The sequence below is a fragment of the Dromaius novaehollandiae genome, chromosome 11 (genome assembly GCF_036370855.1).
Source record: "Dromaius novaehollandiae isolate bDroNov1 chromosome 11, bDroNov1.hap1, whole genome shotgun sequence".
Lineage (NCBI taxonomy): Eukaryota > Metazoa > Chordata > Aves > Casuariiformes > Dromaiidae > Dromaius > Dromaius novaehollandiae.
This window is the reverse complement of record NC_088108.1, coordinates 3,416,368-3,434,040: the sequence shown is the minus strand read 5'-3', so window position 1 is coordinate 3,434,040 and position 17,673 is coordinate 3,416,368. Positions and strand designations below refer to the sequence as shown.

General features: G+C 44.2%; 1 protein-coding gene across 2 annotated transcripts; it reads right to left on the bottom strand.

Annotated features, from left to right (window-relative positions):
- Positions 1–5,516: 5,516 nt before the first annotated feature.
- LOC112982502 (uncharacterized) lies at positions 5,517–16,380 on the bottom strand. 2 transcript variants are annotated; one of them, XM_026098959.2, is made up of 10 exons: positions 16,229–16,380; positions 15,361–15,474; positions 11,929–13,614; positions 11,247–11,346; positions 10,419–10,567; positions 10,140–10,252; positions 8,453–8,542; positions 7,404–7,526; positions 6,706–6,913; positions 5,517–5,941 (listed from the first exon to the last, which is right to left on the bottom strand). In XM_026098959.2, the coding sequence occupies exons 1-9, from the start codon at positions 16,287–16,289 to the stop codon at positions 6,719–6,721; spliced, it is 2,631 nt and encodes an 876-aa protein (XP_025954744.2). In that variant the 5' UTR covers positions 16,290–16,380; the 3' UTR covers positions 5,517–5,941; positions 6,706–6,718. The 2 variants fall into 2 exon arrangements, with proteins under 2 accessions (XP_025954744.2, XP_064374132.1); XM_064518062.1 differs by having other exon boundaries at positions 5,517–6,913.
- Positions 16,381–17,673: the final 1,293 nt, after the last annotated feature.

The following is a 17,673-nucleotide window of genomic DNA, read 5'->3' as shown; positions in this document are numbered from 1 at the left end:
CCCGTGAATATACCTCCAAGTCTGTGACACCTCTTCAGTGTCTCCTTTCGCAAAGTGTCGTTTGGTCAGTTCAGCTTCCCAAAGCACTGCATTTCCATCTCTGTCTCAACACAGAAAAATACTGTCCACTCTTCTGGGCTGGCAGCTTTCATAAACTCCAGTTTAACTCAAACACAAAAGAAACAGCAATTGCTAAGCTGGAAAAAGAGATTGCATGAGTTTGTCCCCCATCCCTGGAGCTGACCCATGTCGAGAGTTGCGCTGTCGAGTTTCAGTTGTACTTGTTCTGTCTCAACCCTTCTACTTCCTTCTTGCCACTGTTTTATTATTTCATTTTATTTGACGGTTATGTTTATGAGTCAAGAACAGGCATCTTCCTGGGATTTGCTTTTTATCAATCCACATTTTAAAGAGTTTCATGCAGTAGCAGGATAAAATAACTGGTCTCTTAGAATTTGTGGTACAGATGCACACACCCTCCTCTCTCTCTCTTAACACTTCCCCAATAGACCTGGTAGGACTCACTTCCTCAATACATAGGATGAATTGTACTGTTCTTGGCAAAGTGCATCTGTATATCCATGTACTTTCATGAAGATGAGACCCAAAGAAGGATGATAGAGCAGCAGAAGGTTTTAAAGCTACCAAAACATATAGTATCACAAGTAAAGCAAGTTCAAAGGATCCCACAGCTGCTGTGTGAAGCTGGTCTTCAGTTACGCAGCTCATCAGAGCTGCTCTGTTTTAGGAGAGGAGAGCACGTATGGAGAGCCATAGATAGGGACTTTAGCCTCCCTTCACCCACACTTCATTGTGTGCCTTTGGAGAGGCACTGCTTGGAAGATAGACAAAGAACATAATCATTATTAATAGTGATGCTGGATGTCTGTGGAAATCCCATCTCTGCTCTTTCATGCCTGTATCCTGTGTCCCAGCAGTCACTGTCATGGTTACCTGCTGGTCCAAGAGAAGGATTTGGTTTCTTCTTCATTCCTAGAACTGTAACAAGCTGCTATGTCTGCTCCTTCTTTATTCCTTCTCTACCTCCACTACCATTTCTACTTCTCACTAGAGGCTCCTGAATTATCAGTTGGGACTTGGTTTATTTTGCAAGTGAATGCAGCTGCTTGCAGCCACAGGCAAGGAGGGCCTGGAACAATTGTAAGTGGTGGGGAGGAGGAAGAGGGACAGAGACTGTGGTATGCCCTAGGTCATATAAGATCCTAATTACCTAGTGTGTGAGCACATAGTCCTTAGCAAGGCTGCAAGTCAAAGGATTCCAGAGGCAGCTGGAGGGCTTAGGGGAATTTTGAGGAGATAAGGTGAGTCTGGTTGGGGGCAGGGTCAGTGCTGCTGGTAGCTATCCATCTTCCAGGCTTTTGAGAACAGTGCATTGAAAGGAAATTCGCTTAATCACATCTTGCTCATTTGGGGGTCTTTTAATTGCAGAGGTCACAGCAGAACTTGTAACAATGCGGAACTGGTTATTCATTGGCCAACAAGTGCATCATTCATGTAGCAGATAAGGAATTGTTCAGAGTGAAATGGCAGTCAGGTGAAAGGAGAAAGGCTGCTGTATCGTCTGCTATGATTAGTTTTACATTAGAGAAGGAAATCAAAGTTGGCTGTTTACTGACACTTCTGAGAAACATCTCATTATAAAAGACTCAAGTTGTTTCCTGCTGGGAAGATAATATGAAAATTATGTCTTCTGAGAATGGAGGTGCTCAGGTTGAGATTTACGTCTGTAAATTCAGGATGTGATCCTATAAGCCCCAACTCCTCTGAGGACTCAAAGTCATGTAAGAGCCAACATAGCCTACTTTGCAAGATGGTCAAATATTGCATTCCCATGGTTTCCAGCTTCCATGGTAGAACACGGACAACATGGTTTTCCTTAGAGGATTCTGGGCACAGCTATTCCCGTAAGGGACTGCAGGATCATCCCACTGTTCCCAAGTCAAATGCTCTTTCCTCATAAAGAATTTCCTGATTCCTGGGCAAATCTGAAAATAAATTCAGATTTCTTGACAGTCCTTATTTTCTGAGGCTTCATCCAGTGACACATGAACATATGATGCTGATGGCTAGCTCTTTGTTCCAGAACTATTGAGATATATTCAGGGTAAGTATCTGAACCCTGACATCAGTCTCACAGCCAAAGCAGAATCATTTGTTGAAACTCCTGCTTTTTTGATATCTAGAAAGAGACGATAACATGAGTAAGCTAATAACATGAGTAAGACCTCTTTGCATTTTCTAGGAAGTAATAAGGAGGTGATTCTTATATGAACTGACATTTTTGAGCCTTTGAATAGGATCTTTTTCAGTTGATTTACTTGTTATGGCTGCTGAACGATGGGCAGGGGCAGGGGCAGTGCTGAACTGGATGTACAGGATAGACCTCCCCAGCTGGCCCCGCAACATTACCCCTTGCACCGAGTCACTCAGTTACTGTTCCGCAGCAGTTTGTGCCCATCTTCCTCCAGCCGGTGCATGGAAGACCTGCTGCAGTACTGGGGCGAGAACTCCTGAGGCATCTGCAGTACCAAGATGGGAAATGGTACAGAGGGCTAGAGCCTGAGCCTGGTTGTCTTTGTGCCCCTTCACACCCTGCCACCACACCGTGTATCTGAATAGAAAACTGCTGGGTTGGGTATTTATGCAGAAATACCTAGGGCTGCAGGATCACCTCCATCAGGGGACACAGACAAACAGCACGGTGCCACTGAGAGGAACAGAAGCCCTCATGCACATGGTCAGTTATTAACAGGGCTCATTTGGCAGTAACATGGCAGGAACTATGGAAATGGAACAGTGAAATACAGTGATCTGATAAGCCCACTGTTCCCTGCCCAAACAAGAGGCAGTTAACTACAGAGCCTTTATTTCCTCAGGCTCAGGTAAGACAGCACAGTGCAAAAAAAGGAGGTTGCCCAGACAAATTCTGGAAGTGTTAGAGCCATCAGACACTTTTAGTTGGGGCAGAAAGGAAGAATGTCATGGGGTCATAACTGGAAGTTAATCCAATTAATTCTTGATATGACTCAAGAAGCTCAATTTCAATTTCCAGACCACAGTTTTTTCCCATAGGATTTTTTATACAATTGATTTTATTCACTAGATGCTTTATCGTTATTCATTGGACTTCTGCACTTGACAACTTTAGGTGTGCAGTGAATTATGAGGGAGACATGCAGCAAAAGATAATTTTAACAGAGTTTAACAGAGTTATTTTCTGCTTTAGTTAAGTGCCTGGTTGCTATCACCCAGCTATGTCTGTTCTGACTTATTCTAAACCTCAGCACAGAGCTGCTCCACATATTCAGTATTGCAGCTGGCAAGAACCTCAATGACTCCCAGATGGCTCTAGACCATTGGAGGTTGTTTGGCTTTTGGCTGGACACTGCAACACACTCAGCTATCATGGATATAGATCCAAGTTGCATTTTGTGGAGCAGTTGAAGATTTGGCCCAGGATTTTGAAATATGCTGTATCCTTGTTTTCTCAGTATTTCCCTAAGATGTGACAAACCAGATTATCAGGCTACTTTGTAGAAATAATCCTAGGGACTTAGTTAGAGTGTACCAGGAAGAAGGCGGCTGAGTATGGCATAAAATCACTACAGGTCATGTTTTCAGATGCTATGCCCTCAATAGTGCCAAGGAAATCAGGGTTTTACTTTCACCAATTATCACACAATCAGCAGGACTTTCCCTCTGCCTATTCTTCCATCTCATGTCCCATTTCAAACTATAGGCAGAGTTTGACTTTCGTATTTCAGGAGCAGGAGCTGAATAGATACGGGCTCTGTTGCTACTGAGCTCCTGGTTCTTGGTGTTTCTTTAAGTTGGAGGTAGTCAGGACACATTCTGGACTCCTCCCATACCTCAAGCCTTCTGCTAAGCTGGTTTCATTCAAGAGGTGGTTGTGATGCCACCCTTCCTCTCTGAACCATTCTACCCACTGCAGTATCAGGTCCACCCACTATACCAACATGCATCCTTGAAGATGTCATTGAGTCAGTTCCTGTTCATATGGCAGAGCTCTGTTCTCAAAAAGGTGAGCTGGTTTTTCTCGTGACCAAAAAATACACTTCTTTGTTTTCCATTCTTTTTTTTTCCGTTGACACAGATGTCTGGATTCTACAAAGCGCAAAATCAAGGTGGGACAGCCCTTCTTCCTGGGTTATTTCCAACCCCAGTGGGATTAAAGTGTTGTCTATTTCATAAAAAGGTCCATTCATCAGATTATTTTTTCTCCCAGACCAACCTTTCAGGCCTAAAGGCCTCAGTAATTGACAATGCAACCAAAATTCGCCCTTGTCTGAAGTCCATGATTTTCCTTAGTCACTTGAACCTCCTCTTTCGATTGAAGTTTGGGGACCCCAAATTCTCTTCTATTCCTTTCATCTGATACACTGCAAGGGAGCAATTCCTTTCCACTGAGCAGGATGGGAGAGGAATGGCACTGGAAGGGCACACTGTGGAGTCTCTTCTGAAGAAATGTGGGCAACCATTTTTGGCTGAAAAGTGCATTTTTAGTGATTAAAATGTGTGATAAATTCTTGTCAGTATCTCAAAATGTATTTGATCTGAGATTTTTCAGCAAATAAGCTGAAAAAGTCCCAATGTTTCTCTCAACAGTTTGACTGAAGTATTTTGGATTTGCCACTTATACCACTGGCTTTTTTCCTCTCTCTACCTCTCTTTAAAAATGCTTTGCTTCACTTTAAATGTTGGGAGAACTCTGGAAATAACAGAAATGGTTTTGCTTTGATTTAACTGAAACATCCCGTTTAAATCTCCTCCCAAAATTATTTCTCTCCAGTTTGCCAATACACAGGAGAGGTGTGTAGGAGAAAAATAAGGAGTGAACTCAACTGAAATCTTTCTCTGTCTTTCACATTAGTTATCAAAGTGAAAAATGGTTCCCCATCATATTCTCCCAGCATCCTGATTCTGTGATCAAAACTTCTGTAAGAAACAAGCCTCATGGAGAGAGAGTGAAGGAGGAAAAATGGAATCCAGTCAAGGCATCTTGTAAAGAATCCAACTCCTTAAACCACTTTTAACTTGTGGTGCACTAAAATAAATCATCATATGAGGTGCAGGGCAACAGCACCCGCAGCATATTTAAGTCAGGGCTGTTCTCTATAGGAAAAAGCTTTGTGATGCTTCAGCACCTCTCCAGATTAATACTTCTATCCCAGATTTCAGTGTTTACATCTCTTTTTTAAAAAACTTGGTTAAGAAAAGGGGCCAAATTCAGTCTTGGTGTTCAGTCCTGTGAACTCACTAGCACTCCTCATCAAGGAAGCCAGCACTAGGGGTTGGATGTTAGGAATTATCCTACCTTTCCTTTCTCTTCCTACCCAGGAAAGTGATGCAATTTGATTCACTTGTAAGGTCATTTGTGTAAGACTGGGAACCCTGACATGCTGAAATGCCTAATTCTTTGACCTGCAAAGATTTTTCCAGATACTTTCTGCAGATGGCAGTGCAGTTGTGCATGACATGTTTTACCACAAATATTTTATTGATTTCTAAAAATCAAAAACCCAAAGAGACACAGTGAGCAAATTGGCAAAATGAATTAACAACTCAATTATCCAACATCTTTCTCTACATGAAGAGAAATGGTTCTGTAAGAACAGATGAGAAGGCACGGTTTTACCATAGTTCATGGAAGTTTAGCTCCTCTGACTGCACAGGATTTATGCTTGACTTAAGTTCTAGCAAAACGTCAGGTGAAATCAGTGAGATTGTCCATTGCAGTTCCTTGCAGGTGTGCCAGGTAAGAATAAGATCCACAGTTTTCAGAGGCTAAACAAGCCACTAACTGCTTGGCCAGGCGGATTTCATCAAAGATGACTCCTCATGTCTGTTTGAAACTTCTTTTTACCTCCTCTAGGTCAGCAGCTACCACTCTGTACAAAATCTGCAGTTTGGAGGAAACCTACCATGAAATGAACTGTAGAAATGTGTACAGTTATGCTAGAGGATAAGATCAGCTCCTAGCATCCTCAAATGTAGTGCATGTGATACTCTTGACGTGCATATTTTGCACAAGGTAATATGAGAAGGGAGGGTCTTTCATCATGCTCCAGCACTTCTAAGAAGATATTATTGAAGTCATGGAAATGATAATTCTACCCTCACACTGACCATGAAATACGGAAACTATGCCTAACATAATGGCAACTCTTTTCCAAGAAGACAGCCCAGGCTCCCAGGATCATGTTTTGCCTCATCTATTTTAGGAAGTTCACTGTATTCACCAACACAGTACCTGAATACATATTCCATTCTTCATCTCCCACTTCTTGTTTCAAGCAGGGCTTTTCCCCCAACATGTAATTACGAAACACATCAAGCTAATCTCTACCCCAAATCGAAGATGTTAACTCCTAGTGAAAAAAATACAGCTTTGTTACACTGGGGCCAGTCAGTCACTGATGTAACACTTCCTTTAGTTATGTCTGATCTTCAGTGAAAGCTGGTAGTTTTCAAAAGTTAAAAATTTACGCATACAAACTAGGTGAATGTGGTTTATAAGTCAGCTCTGCACTGGGACATTTTAGTGGAATCCACAGAAGGGTGAATAAGTCACCCCTACAGCTGGGAAACCTCTCCCATTCCCCAATTTGACCTGAACGTCATTTTCCAGCAAACACCTCCCTAGGGAGCAAGTAACTGTTTGACCTGCAAGGGCATCTCAGAGACGAGTGTGGCTCTCACAGATGTCATCGGTGGACTGCACTGGAACTGTATCTTCTGAGATAGCCATGCCTACCCCATTGCGTACAGCATGGCTATGATTCATGTGCTCCTCCTGGCCTTTTGCAATGACCGGGCCATTGCTGTGAACCAATGTATATTTCTTCTGCACTTGCTCCAGTATCTGCAGCACCTGGAATTAGTAAATGGAGATGTGAGTTGCTTACTGGTTAGGGGAAAGCACAAATTTCTTTTCTGGCTATTGAAATATGCTCTGTTCTCTTTCAAGTTACCTGTCTGGGCCTCTCCTTGGGCTTACACTAAGCATTGCTGTCTGCTCAAAGGTCTCTGGGACAAACGTAAAAGGAAGGCCTGCTCCATGGAGATCTGTGACTGTGGATCTCAGACTTATTTCCCTTAATGAATCAGTCTCACCTTACATGAGCCTGAGAGATGTGCTTAGCACAGAGAGATGCAATAGTGGTCGATAGGCAGGATCAGGACACAGGCAATGTGAAGCTCTATTTTTCTGCTCTTTCCCACCACCCTAGGATATCTCCCTATGCTATCACAGATTTCTTCAGCTCCTTGTGGAAAAAGTGAACCCTCTGTCTGATACTCACTGGGAGACGGGAAAAGCAGAGAGAGAAGAAGAGCAGAAACAAGCTCAAGATTAATTTTACCTGAGACTTCGGGATGATACCAACCCTGAAGAAACCTATGTTTCCACTGCTGATTTTGGTGCAGTCCACAACGGTGGATGCAATGTTCTCTGGAGAAGGCCCATCACAAAGAACTGCATCCACCTGAAGAGAAGCAAATGTTCACACCAAGTTCCCTGTAGGCACTTGGGAAAAGAGATGGCAGTTTCCCCCTCTCAACATCTGGTAATTATTATCACAGGCAGCTCTGCTCCTTCCTACCCTCGCTCTGTATTGTCCGCTAACTACCTGCTGAATTTGACTGCACTGTGGAATGAATGAACTCAATAAAAGCAAAGAGAGAGCTCTTTATGTAGTGTAGATCATCAGCAGAGCTAGACATGTTTGCATCAGCTGAGGAGCTTTGATGAAGTCCCATCTAAAAAGCAAATGTGTAGTAAACCAGATTTTTGAGGAGTAAGAGGTAGATTGTCATTACCTCTTGTTTAAAGCTGCCCTTACATGAGCTGACATGAATATTCTGTCCTATGTATAGTATTCTTAGGATTTAACAGGGGAATGAATGATAGCCATTTGAATGGCCATGACTGTTGTACTTCCAGAACTTACGAAAGCTGTAAAAGACAAGAATGTGTTAAAGCTTTGATGGCAGTTTAGGCCAGCTTTAGCTTTAGATGGGAATCCTCAGTGTTCTGACAATTCAGCACCAACTGGAGCTCTGTCACATTCAGGCAATGATGGTTTTATTGCTTCTAAGCAAAGAAACATCTTTTTGTTGCTCATATCATTCTGTGATGGAAGATGAACTAAGTCATGGTGTCAGGACACAACTATACCACATAAAACACAGGCATTTTGGCTTCCCATCAAGTTTCTTATTTTTACACCCTTCTTTCTCCTTAACTTTGACATCAACATAAGAAGTGTCAATGAGATTCTTTTAATTAGATGTTCCTCCAGATTCTTGATATCATTAAATGATTTGGCTACTCAGAACAAAGTGATTATGTTCTTCCATCCCCATCTCTCTTGGGACCAGCCTGAATAAAAAGAAACATAGCCGCAATTACCTTATCTCCTAGCTTGGCATACACTTGGTTGTGGTGTGTTGTATCTGCCTCCCCTGTTGGGTTAGCTGATGTTACCACAATAGGGCCAACCTGGTAACAGAAAAATGGGAAAAAGGGGTTCTGAGCAGGCTTTGCTGTACAACACAGATGACTTGCACTCTGAAGTTCACTGATGAGTCTCCATGGCTGAAAAGTGAACTCACTGTGACTCACCCAGATAGAGACACCTATTCTGTAGGCAACTAAAGTTGGAAGAGATGAAGCCCAACAAATCTGTGCATCAGTGACTAAGACCCTGATGAACTGGGATTTACCGACTTAGATCAAAAAGGAACATTTTATTTTCAAGAGATAGTAATTATCAAAGAGCTACAGTGGTTGCCCTAGAAATGAAGTAGTGAGCGGGGACATTACTGTAGGACTTGTAGGGTGCCATAGTTTCTCTAGCAAAGCCCAGAAATGCAGTGATGGATGATGGATCTGAACTGTGGGAGGAATGTGGATTTCTTCCTTCAAGGTGAATTTACTAGCAAAGCTATGGGGCTGTATCCATCGTTCATGGTCACACATCTCCAACTCCTGCAGTCAAAATAGTGGCCTGGCCATGCAATTCCTTCCATCCAGAGCACAGCTGCAACTGGCTGAGCCACAGATCAGCTTTTTAAACAGAAGATCACGCAAGAAAACTGCCTCTGTAAAGCAACACTACTCAGCATGTCAGGCAGCATCATCAAAGTGCTCTCATCTGGAGCTGTGTCGAGATATGTTGGGGGCAGTGCTCAGCGCTGCAGCAGAACATTTCCTATCACACTTTCTCTGCAGCTGCTAGGCCACTGTGCTACAGGCAATTGCATATTCACTTGCAGCTGCTGCTGCCACGAGGTCGTACGGCACAGGACAGAAAGAGCTTTCTTCCAAGGAGGGCTCAGGAGACCACATGGGCAAGCCAGCTTGTCTGGCCCATAACGTTGTAACACCCTTGAGGTTATAGCAGTACAGGCCAGACCCTACCCTCAGGTGTCTGTGCACCCTCAAATGTTTATGTGTTCACCCCTGTATTATTCTAACACATACACACACTCTCCCAGGTGGTCACCCCAGCAGCTACTCCCTGGCTAAAGTCATGGAGCAGTGTTGCTTATAACATAGTATAAGTTGTAACTGATGTTGCTCTACAAGCCACATTCTGGACCTCCTCAAGTTATACTGGCTTAAAATAAGCCTGTGCTTGCAGTAGAAGTGTTGGAGGTAGGAAATCATATAAAGTATCTGTTAATTGCATCTTTTCTGGCATTCTGACCTGGTGGTCTCTTTTCTTCCTTTTTCACTCCCTCCTGCAATAAAATCAGCTACAGTTGCCTGCATACCCTACTCCTTCCTAATGACTTTTTTTTTTTTTGAGAGAGAGAGCTACTCATTTGAGTAGCTTTTCACTTTTCACTTCCCAGAGCTCTCTGAACATTCTAGGATCCTCATTTCAAAGAGGAAAGAAAAAAAGAGAGGAGAGGTGACTTGTCAAGACCCAGCAAGAAGGCTGGCTGAGTACTTCAGTCTCACCATTCTTCTACCTTCCAGCAGACCAGAGGTCCTAGGTGTTAGTGACTGACTCCAAGCCTGCTACCTACACGGTGGAGTGGCAAGGTCTCGTTGCCAGTGCTGCTGAGAAGAGTGTGCTCTGACCACTCACCAAGTCAATGAGGTGTGTGGTGACAGAGCAGTCAGGAATGCGGATGGCGATGCTTTGAGGGGTACCAACGTATTTTGCAGACTCCTTCATTCCCAGGAAGTCCACCCATTCTCCTGCACAAGGAAGAGCCACACACTTACTGATACACATCAGTCCAACCACAGTGATCTTACCAGGAATATTGACATAGAGTAAATGGCACTGCAGTGAAGTGTGACTGTGCTGGAGTTTCAGACTCAGAGCTCTTCAGAGAGCTTGTAAACAACAGCATTTCCTCACCTCTGGGAACTACCAAGCTAATAGGAGATGGCCAGGCAGCCTCCATGAAGTCCCAGAGTAGGGGCGTGAACAAATGCTTTGCAGGTTCCAGCTGCTTCAGGCTAGAAATCCAAAGCGACATGGGCCGCTCTTGAGCCTGGTGCTTGGAGCTAGAATGGAGAAAAGAGAAATGAACCTGGAAGTAAGCTAGGAATTTATTTTCAAGCTGAAACAGAAATTGTGTTGGAGAGGCCTAGTGTTAGACAATACCCGCGGGCCTTGCCTGAGGTGATCAGTCTCTGTAGTAAAAGCTAAATTGTCCAATAGATGACCTGACAGGAAAGGACATGGATGTCTACTCCCAGTTACGGTTTTAACTCCTTGTGTAGTGATGAGTCACTACTTGTGTAGTGATGTAGTTAACTCCTTGTGTAGTGACGGGTCAGAACTGCTCAAGTTCTGAGAAATACCCACCAACCTGAGGGATTCCAGCTGCTTACAAAAGCACAGCCAGAGACATTCCTTAAAATGAGAGGGGTTTGGGTATGTACCCACAGATAGGTACCCCGCCTCATTTCTCACTTTTTGGTCTTTAGGTTTCCTTGTGATATCCATCACCTGTCAATAGCTTTCAATACTCCAGGAGACAATTTCAGCTCAGCTGTCCCCTTTTCTCATTCAGATCTTATCCCCAGGCTTGTCAGCTTATTCCTCGCAAGAAAGCTAAGTTGTGTGTCACATTACTCTGGACAGTTGCTGTAGCCAGTACTCAGTAACAGCTGTAAGTCCTAGAGGCTTCCTTATACTAGCCAGGGAAGCCCTCACTGGGGCGGTGAGAGAAATACTTACTGGTGAGCTTTCTCCACAGCATCAGGTCTATTACAGGCTGCCACAAGCACATATACAGTATCTGTGGGGATGCCGCAGGTCCCTCCATTCTTCAGGATATCTATTGACATGGGAACAGTCCCTTAAGCGACTAAAACTGAGGAGCTTTAATTCACGGAAGAGCTGTCACAGACAAAACAGCCAATTCAGTGATCTCATCTCCTTTTCCCAGCTAACAAGTATTTCCTCTGAGTGCATTTTAGAATTCACCCAAGAAGAGCTCTGACATGTGGGGGAATTCTGAGCCATTTTCATCTGGACCAGAAGTCATTGAACCCTCTGGAGAGAGGCAGCACATTCATTGGCCCTGCTTTCTCTGTACGAAGCTTTCAGCGGTAGCCCCAGCCTGGAGGACTTGTGTATCTGAGACTGGACAAGCAGACAGAGATGATATGATATAGGAGATATAGCAACAAATTCACTGCTAAACCCAGCTTCTGCCACGGAATTGGTCCTGTTTTCCCCAGAATGTGTTTAGGTCCTGATGCCTCCTGTAACATGGCCTGCTTGGTCAAAATGTAATCAGATTATCATGGTTTCCACATTTGGATGTGAAAAAAAAGTTCCTTTAATAATGTTCTGCTACAAAATCTCTCTGAGTTAACCCTCCACCCGCACACTGTCCCCTGTATATTTCCCTTACCTGCAATTCTCTTGACTGAGGAAGCTTTTCTGGCAGGCAGATGAAGGCACTTGTTCATTCCTCCCCCCACACCACTGAGCTGCACAACAGGCCTACCCATTGGTAAGCAGGAACCTTCAAAGATACTGTTGAAAAGGGCAGACAGGAAGCAGTAGAAGCTGACCAGACCAAAGATGAGAGTGGCAGCAAGGTCATAGCCAGCTGGAACAGCACTGATGGCATCCAGCAAGAAGCTGACAGGGATGAGCAAGAAAGAGAGGGAGTAAAAGAACCAGGTGATGTTTAAGAAGAGTGTGCAGAAGACAATGAAGCCATTGAAGAGCATGAAAGCAATGATGCCCACTGCTGTGTGGAAGCTTCTGGTAGTGCCATAGAGGCCGCCATATCTTGTCAAGCCCCAGATGATCCACATGACGCCATAGAGAATGAAGGCACTGCTCTCCAGGGTTTTACCCCGGGCAAAGGCCACTGAGCCACCTAGAAGCTTAAGGATCCCACCAGCTACCACAACCCATGGAACTACAACAGTAGAAAGTGGAGCCTGTGGGTCCCCTGTCATCATTATAGCGAAAGAAGCAAGGACACTGCACGCATAGCCAAGTACTTCAGCATCTGCATACTTGGAGTAGCCTAGATAGGGAGCATAAAGGTCTGCCCCTTCACGAAGCTTCAGAAAACTGCTGCGAGCAAGTAAGGCCTTCACAACACCCTTCCCTGTTGGGATTTTGGCACCTTCTTTTGTATTGTACAGGTAAATTAGAGTCATCAAGGCTGAGGCCACAAAGATGGCCACATCCATGCCTTGGGGTCCACCTTCAAAAAATCCCTTGGGATGACAAGCTATTGCAATGCAGTAAGCCACATAAAACAGTAAATACAGGCCATCCACTGGACTCTTAAGAGTGATAAAAAGAGCCAAGACAGCAAAAAGAATTGCAAAAACCACCAGAAATGGAATACGGAAAGATGGCTCCTCTGGCTGCCAGATTGGGTACAGAAGGCAATAGCCTGCAGCAAATTTCAAGATGGAAGTGAAACCAAAGAATGTAGCCATCAGTGTATCCATGGCACGGTATGATAAAATGCATACCCCAATCTGATAGATCCCAGAGGCCCACAGCCAGGGCACCTGACCGATAAATAGTTTGCTAGTCACACCCAGGAGTCTACAGCCAAAGACACTGGCAGACAGCATGTTCAGGATCAGACCTGTGTTTGAAAAATGATTCACGCTGCCACTGGTGGACTTGATCTGTTCATGGGTCTTATTCTTAGCCAGATCTGTGCCAGGAAGGACAATTTTCTCTTTGGTGAGCAAATAAAGAATCCTTCCCAGAGCAAAATAACCTCCAACCAAACAGACAATCATATAATTGCAAGCCACAGCAGAGGAACCAAAAGCTGTGTTATAGTGCACGGCAATTTCATGAGCGCTGGCAAGTGAGACAGCAGAAGCAACCATAGCTAGAATGACCTCCCTGTGAAGGAAGCCCACCACTGCAATAATGAGTAGTGCCAGAGTAAATGTGACCAGGCCAGGCACTAAGGCATTGCGGAAATCACCAGTGTCATTCAAAACTCCTTGCCCTCCTAGGATGAAGACCACTCCATAGCTGCACCAGAACACTGAGATGGTCAGGCAGAGAGATAAGAACAGGGAGGCATTTCTTAGGCTTCTCCGAATTCCTATGAAACAAAAGACAATGGAGACAGAACTGTGATTTTAAGACACCAGATTACTGAAGGTAGTGCTTAGGACATGCATCTGTGCTATAGGCATGTGGTATGTTGGCACATGAAGCTGCACAGATTCTGCATGATTCCAGACAGAGCTAGCACAAGCTTGGGTAGGTCTGCACCATGCCCCATTACCCTGTGTAGACATAACCATAAAGACTTCAGGATAACACTGTGCATTCATCAAAGAGCCTGGGGTAAGCTCAAGGTTCATGAGTTACTTCAACTTAATACCGTACCAGGCCTGACATGCAGTCTGCCCTAATGAAGTCCACGTTCAGCAAGCCATTATCTTCTCTTCCTCATAGTCCCCACAAGACTCAACAACAATGACAATAATATTTTAATGTAGATCAAGTCCTGACACTACTTTCCTTTAGGTTGCCTAGTGGCTTCTTTTTTTCCAGCTGTAAGCTGTTAGGTCCAAGTATGTTTGTACTACAGGTCTCAAACATCTTGCTGGATTTCCATAAATAATGGGTCTTTCTTGAAGATGGGCATAGAAACTACCAAACTCACTCCTTCTCAAGAACTATCCTGTCCAGCATCCTCATCTCAAAAATGACAAAGACCTTGCTTTAAAAGACTTCAAGTTGAATGGAACCCAACTACTCCTCCCAAACAGTACCAAAAAGTACCTTATTTTTACAGCTACATTTTCTCCTCTATGTGCATTCTGAATATATTGACAGCACAACTCCAGCACAAATGTCTCTGGGACTTCCTACATTTTTACTAGCAACTTATACACTATATCACTCAGGGAAATACCTGGCATATTTCAGGATCACCTCTGTTATTAGGGGATCTTACAGATAGACTTGTAATTCTCTTTCCAAAGTGGAACTTTGTAATGGCTCTGTGCTTCATTTCTTCTTCAAACTATTACAGCCTTGTGGGCAACACTCATGTTGGGAAGAGCTCTGCTGATGACTCCCCAGGCTGCTGGGGACTGTAATCACACAGGTATGCACCTCTGGGAACAAGGGACCCCAGAAATTCCCACCTCTGGTAGGAGGCTGTTGAGTTCTGTGAACTGTGAAGACATCACCTGCCTAATGGGCCATACCACATGGCCCCATTAATACAGCTACTTCTAAGTGTGTTCTACTAGTGTTTTGTGTCACCACTGACTGAGAAAGGAGGTGGACCTATGTTTTATGTGTTAAAGTATGTATTGTCTCTCCCAAGGCCTCGGCTTTGTAGAGAAAAATATCAGGACTGGTAGTGGTAAGTTGCAGCATCAAAACTTGGAAGTTCATTTCCTCATTGCTGCAGTGAAATAGGAGGAATACTTCAGCATTCATTCTAAAGAGTGTGAATTTCAATATAACCAGAGACTTTCCCTCTCAGCTAAGTAGATTCCTTGGAATTTATACATGAACATGCTATTTCAATCCATAGATGCCTAAACCACACATTCAGAAAGCCTGGGAATAGATTTTAGAGAAATTATGCATCCACTCTGATGAAACTCTCTGAGATCTGAGAGTAAAGTAAAGTGTTTGTTCAAAATTAACATCTATTTCATAGGCTGCATATACTGGAAAAAATTGGTGTGCTGACATATTCCTACTGGATAATGCATCAAGGGTCTGGTAAGGCTGCCAAGGTTTACATAAACCTCTTGGCAAAGCATACATGTAAAGCTATAGGAGGGGGAGGCCTCGAATCTGGCCACACTCCAAGTCTTACCTGCATATGCCAGAAGAGCTGATAAAATCAACAGAAGGATTCCTAAAGCTGTGCTGGGGATCAGAGGGGCTGCTCTGCTTAAGCTGTAGAAGTGCACAGCCAGTAAGAGTGATCCTGTGTGCGACAAGGGAGAAGGAAAAAGAGAAAGAGCTTATAAACTTTCCTCCCAAAACAGGAGAGACCCAGAGCGGCAGAAACAGGGAACAGAGAGAGAATAACCGTACAGGATCTACAAATAATGAAATCTAAAGGGAAGGGAGGTGTGTTACAGGTTTGTGTCCATGGTCTCACCTCTTCCTGGGTGCCTAGTTTTAAGAAACTTGAACCTAATCATTTTAGAAACTGCTCCTCCACTGCCAGATAAAGGTAGAATCAGCTCTCAGATTCCAGTTACACAAAAGGCATACACACATGTACATTCTACGGAGGATCACATAAGATTTTTGCTTACAGAAAACTAGCCCCAAAATAAAGAGGGGCAGCACTCAAAAAGAAGAAATGCAAAGAACGAGCAAAAGAAACAGGGGTGAACAAGGAAAACAGATCTGCAGGGAAGACAGCTAGAAAAAAGGAAAAGGGAGGAAAGTGCATCCAAATAAAAAATCCTGTATGAAAATGACCATCACAAAGTTTTGATTTGCTTCCCACCCAGGATGGATTGAGTACAACAGTCCAGGCCAGCACTTTAAAGCCGAGACAAATATGTTATTGGCTGCTCGAAATAGGCAGAGGGATCTCTGGATTTAAAAGTTTTATCCAAGTAGAGAGATTTGGAATAAACAGACTCTGTAGCCCCCTTTGAAAGGGGGTTGTCCATGAAAGCTAGTTCCTACCCCATTCTCCCATGCCAAGAAGACTTGATCCCTACCTGCGGAAATGCCCAAGAGCCCTATGGAATAATGCAGTGATTCAGCTTTTCTGACTGCCATCGCAGAGTCCGCTGAAGACCCAGATGCAGACTGAAATGCTGCCTCTCTTTCCTCCCTAGCTCTTTATAACCAAACCAACTCCACTGGCCTCTGTTCCTCCCTGCTCTCCACCCCTTTTCCCTACAAACATCTTCTGTTAGTGTTCCTCTCTGTGTGCAGGGAGGAAATGCAAACGAGTTCCTAGCTGCAATAAATTTCAGTCTGTGAGTCAGCATGGACTGCTGGTAGCTCCCTCCAGGGGCCTGTTAATTTTACTGTTGATTAACTCTTGTTAAAAAAGACACTTGAAAAATAATGTTAAGGGTTTATTGCTATTACTGCCTTTTTGCCACTGCCAGTGAGGAAATTGCACTAGTTAAAATTAAGGTTTTTTAAAGAATACATCTTGCTGGAGCAAACAAGCACTTTGCAAGCCCAGGAGCTCCTTGGGGACCAGTAATTTATCCTAACACTGGCCATGGCCCTGCTGTTTTTCCCTATCACAGCTATGAATGTCTGGCACCACTGTTCTGTGGTGGGAAAGTCCAGGGAAGATTCAGTGCCGTTCCCCTTAAAAGTGACGTCTGTCCATGTGCCGGTCCACCTCTATCTAATCCAGCCTCTCTGTGCATGTTCCCAGGGAGCTCCTCCTTGTTCCTGCGTAATCTTCATGAGGGAGGTGTCAGTGGAGATATGCATTCTGGAGGCTGCCAGTGTGAGGATAAAATCTAGAAGAGTCTTGTTGGCTTCCCAGGAGCAGCGGGCCAGTTTAGGCCCTACTCCTGTGGAGGACTCGGCTCCTATCTGGCCCACTTAAAGCAAATCCTGTTCTTGGCCTCTGGATAAGATAAAAGGCACAGAACAGTGTAAAGAGCTTCACACTAATTTTACTGGACTGGACAAGGATACTCCCTGCAGAGGCCCTACAGCAGCAAGCTGTGATGTTCCTCTTGGCAGACCCAGCTCTATGTTCTCCCATCGGGCATGCTCCATGGCATGTTGAAATGAGTCCCAGAGCTGTAAAGAGTGGGCAGTGCCGGAGCCCAAAGTCAGGCCGCCAGGACCATCCCAGATGTGTCAGATCTGCAGCAGCAGTCCGAACAATCCCTGACTGGCAGAGTCCACAGGTAATGCCAAGGGACCACGCTCCTTCTGCTCTCCAAGCTGGGTAAAGCATGGCAGCATGCTCTCACTGAGCAGCTGGACCCCTATAATGGCTCCCAAACCCTCCAGGTTTCTTCAGTGCTTTGGAAGACAGTTATCTTTAATTGTGTTCACCCTTCAAGAAGAGCTTTAAGGCAACAGGGTTTCTTCACAGTCATCCTCGCTGGAATGTTAATGCAGATTAGAACAAGGCATTAATATTAAAGCTTAATGTCTATTTCCAGATAAATATCCAGAAAAA